The 4,066-nt window shown below is 39.3% G+C and overlaps 2 protein-coding genes across 2 annotated transcripts in view; one reads left to right on the top strand and one right to left on the bottom strand.

Annotated features, from left to right (window-relative positions):
• The window catches only part of LOC107643802 (importin-9), a gene marked incomplete in the record, with an annotated part of 32,948 nt that overhangs the window by 21,810 nt on the left and 7,072 nt on the right, over window positions 1–4,066 (top strand). Inside the window, 6 exon segments of the mRNA XM_016347553.2 lie at window positions 75–144; window positions 249–313; window positions 390–451; window positions 519–642; window positions 722–779; window positions 955–1,067. Of these exon segments, the coding sequence (XP_016203039.1) occupies window positions 75–144; window positions 249–313; window positions 390–451; window positions 519–642; window positions 722–779; window positions 955–1,067 (492 nt within the window).
• Window positions 1,074–2,623, bottom strand: LOC107643803 (uncharacterized mitochondrial protein AtMg00810-like). Its single transcript, XM_016347554.2, has one exon. The coding sequence runs from the start codon at window positions 2,330–2,332 to the stop codon at window positions 1,466–1,468; it is 867 nt and encodes a 288-aa protein (XP_016203040.1). The 5' UTR covers window positions 2,333–2,623; the 3' UTR covers window positions 1,074–1,465.

Below are 4,066 nucleotides of genomic sequence, written 5' to 3'. Positions count from 1 at the left end.
TTTTTTTGATATTTTGTTTTTTTTTTTTTTTTTTTTTTTTTTTCCTTTTTTTCTTTTACATGTGTTTCTTTCAGGAGACAGGGTTTGAATCAGCAAGCTTGAAACACCTCATTGAACAGCTTGTCAGTGATGACTCTCAAGCAGGTCACATCTCAACTGTTCCCGCACCTCTTTAATGCTTCCATTTTGTTTCAGTTACTGCCATGGGTTCAATTATTAATGTCTTATTTGTCCATCATTTCTTACAGGTCCTCTTGAATACCCTTTCCTGTATGCTCGCATTTTTACTGCAGTTGCTAAATTTTCCCCTGTGGTAACCTATTCTGTCATTATCTCTATCTAGCTCCTCTCTTTCTGTCATATTTCTGATTGTACTTGTCATTTTACAGCTAAGCAGTGGTACACTAGAGCACTTTCTTTACATGGCAATGAAGGCGCTTTCAATGGATTTGTGAGCACAGTCAACTTGTGTTAGTTTGTATTTGTCATATACTTTCTTCTAACATTGTGTTTGACAGGCCTCCACCTGTAAAAGTAGGTGCTTGCCGAGCACTTTCCCAGCTCCTCCCTGAAGCAAATAAAGAAACTATTCAACCTCAGTTGTTGGACTTATTTTCGTCCCTCACCGATCTTCTTATTCAAGTACTATACAATATAAATCATTTTGCCTTTTATTTTGTATTATTTTTGCTTGCAATAGTTATGTTCATATGATTTCCAGGCATCAGATGAAACCTTGCATATGGTACTTGAAACATTACTTGCAGTAGTTAAGACAGGTTAGTGGATATTGCTTTTTGATATTTTAATAATAAATATCCAGTCCTCCTTCTGGACTGGTTTCTCCTTTTGTACCCGCATCTGTGAGTGGAACGCATATCTGACATCTTTGTGTGTGCTGTTCATCTTGGCGTTTCAATTCATTTATATTTATGCTGATATTTTTACTTATAGCTCATGAATCTCCGGAACTGGTTGAAAGCATTATTTCTCCTGTGATCCTCAATGTTTGGGCGTTGCATGTTTCGGATCCTTTTATCAGTATTGATGCCCTTGAAGTTATTGAGGTAATAATTTGTCTTTCCCCCAAATTTTGTTTCTGAAAAATACTCTCTGTTTAGTGTTTAGTTCTTTTGTTGTTTAAATTAATCTTTTTTAACTCACTACCTGGAATTCTAAGAGAGACAAAACCCCCTTAGCCTTACTTGAAATAAACGAATGGAGTGAGACAAGGATTGTGTTTTGGATGAATTCACTTGAGAGAATCATCTCTCAGTGTCAATATATATATACATAGGTACAGAAATAAAATCCCTTAATACTAGGAGATATGATAGAATCAGAGATCCCTTAATACTAGGAGATAGAATCAGATCCCTTAATACTAGGAGATCCAATCAGAATCAGATATCTAAAGATGGAAACTATATCAAAACAGATTTAATCTAATATTCAACACTCCCCCTCAAGCTGGAGCATATAAATCATATGCACCAAGCTTGTTACATATGTATTGTATCCGAGGACCCCGGAGAGCTTTGGTGAAAATATCTGCAAGTTGATCGTTGGAGTTGACAAAGGCTGTTACTATTTCCCCACTTTGCAACTTCTCCCTTATGAAATGGCAATCAATCTCTATGTGCTTGGTCCGTTCATGAAACACAGGGTTGGAAGCAATATGTAAGGCAGCTTGATTATCGCACACCAGTTCCATCTTACTCGGCTCACAAAACTTAAGTTCCTTAACTAATTGCTTCAACCATATAAGTTCACATGTGGCAAGTGCCATAGCTCTATATTCAGCTTCCGCACTAGATCTTGCTACAACATTTTGCTTCTTACTCTTCCAAGATATCAAGTTTCCACCAATAAAAACACAATAACCAGATGTAGAACGTCTATCAGATGGAGATCCTGCCCAATCTGCATCAGTATACCCAACAATCTGGTTATGTCCTTTATCTTCATACAACAAACCTTTTCCTGGAGCACCTTTGATATATCTAAAGACTCTAACAGCTGCGTCCCAATGACTATCGCATGGGGAGTCAAGAAACTGACTTAGGATACTTGTGGCAAATGAAATATCTGGCCGAGTGACTGTCAGATAATTCAATCGGCCAATTAATCTGCGATATCTACCAGGATCTGCAAGAGGTTCTCCTTGATTTGGACTAAGTTTTGTGTTGGGATCCATTGGTGTATCTACAGGTCTAGAATCCAACATTCCAGTTTCTTCAAGAATATCCAGAGCATATTTTCTCTGTGAGATACAGATCCCAGCATTAGATTGTGCCACTTCAATTCCTAGGAAATATTTTAACTTCCCCATATCCTTAGTCTAAAAGTGATCAAACAAGTGCTGTTTTAACTGAGTGATTCCCTCATGATCATCTCCAGTAATGACAATATCATCCACATAAACAACCAGATATATGGAGGTCATGGAGGAAGAATGACGGAAGAAAACTGAATGATCTGCTTCACTCTGAATCATGCCAAATTTAGAAATAACAGCACTAAAGCGACCAAACTAAGCTCGAGGGGATTGTTTCAAGCCATATAAAGATCGGCGTAAATGACATACTAAGCCGGAAGACTCCCCCTGAGCAACAAACCTGGGACCATAGCTTGTAACTTCGAGAGGCTGGGATGTCCCAGGCGACAATGGACCACGTCCGGAGACTCAACAGTAGCAACAGCAGACACACTAGTAGTGGGTAAGGCAAGCCGATACAGTCCTTGAGACTCACATCCTGTACCAATCGTCTGTCCCGTCCCTCGATCCTGCACAATGACGGAGTCAGCAAAAAAGGTAACAGAACAATTGAGAGAACGAGTAAGTTAGCTAATAGAAATCAAATTGAAAGGACAATTGGGCATGTAAAGAACAGATTTCAAAGGTAATGTAGGAAGAGGAGTTGCTTGACCTATTCCCCTAGCACCAATTTTAGAACCATCAGCCAAAGTGATAGAAGGAAGAAATGCAGGGTGTTCAAGTTTAGAGAGGACAGAAGAAGTACCAGAAATGTGATCAGAAGCACCTGAGTCAAGGACCCATGGTCCAAGAGAAGAGGAATGAGAGATACAAGCAACAGAATTACCAGAGTGGGCCACCGAAGCAATGGGAGTAGATGCCTGCTTTGAAGCTTGGTACTTGAGAAACTCATCATAATCATTGCCAGAGACAAATATCCCTTGTGGTTGTGCGGCGGAAGACATGATGCAGACACTCAGAAACGGCCGGAAAACACCTGCAGAAGGGAAACGAGGGCCGGAAAAAGCCTGGGCAGCGGAGAAATTTTGGGGACAGGCCGAACTTGGCTTTCCGGTTCTGATTCTGGGGTTGCTTCGGAGTGGGTCTGATGTTTGACAAGGTTTTGGCCGAAAAAACAGTTTCTGACGAAGAGACACAGCTGATAGTGTCAGCTGGTGGGAAAAGGGAACACGGCTGAGAGATTGCAGCCGGAAAAGAAGAAAAACAAATAGAAACCAGAGCCGGGTCGGAACCTGCTCTGATACCAACTTGAAATAAACGAATGGAGTGAGACAAGGATTGTGTTTTGGATGAATTCACTTGAGAGAATCATCTCTCAGTGTCAATATATATATACATAGGTACAGAAATAAAATCCCTTAATACTAGGAGATATGATAGAATCAGATCCCTTAATACTAGGAGATAGAATCAGATCCCTTAATACTAGGAGATCCAATCAGAATCAGATATCTAAAGATGGAAACTATATCAAAACAGATCTAATCTAATATTCAACAGCCTTTTTGACTTATATTGATTGAATGCTGCATGATCCAATCCCATATTGATATGGGTTATAAGAATTGGCAACAGCTAAATAATCTATTTGCAATTCCAGTTACAGAAGTATGGATGGGTATCATCCTAAAGCAAGTGACATGTTAACAATATCAACTAACATCTGAAGACTTACCCTCAATTTAGTGCATAAGCATTCGTCAAGCTTAGTATATATATATAATCCAAGGGCCCTAAAGAGAAATGATTAGGGAGCTTTGCTTTATTCATAGTTTCTTCTGCTGTTTG

This window comes from Arachis ipaensis, chromosome B05 (genome assembly GCF_000816755.2).
Source record: "Arachis ipaensis cultivar K30076 chromosome B05, Araip1.1, whole genome shotgun sequence".
Taxonomy (NCBI): domain Eukaryota; kingdom Viridiplantae; phylum Streptophyta; class Magnoliopsida; order Fabales; family Fabaceae; genus Arachis; species Arachis ipaensis.
The sequence above is the reverse complement of the archived record's forward strand: the minus strand, read 5'-3'. Positions and strand labels throughout refer to the sequence as shown.

Excerpts from the sequence above, each read along its gene's own strand:
- LOC107643803 (XM_016347554.2), bottom strand. The coding sequence starts at position 2,332 with ATGGGGAAGTTAAAATATTTCCTAGGAATTGAAGTGGCACAATCTAAT.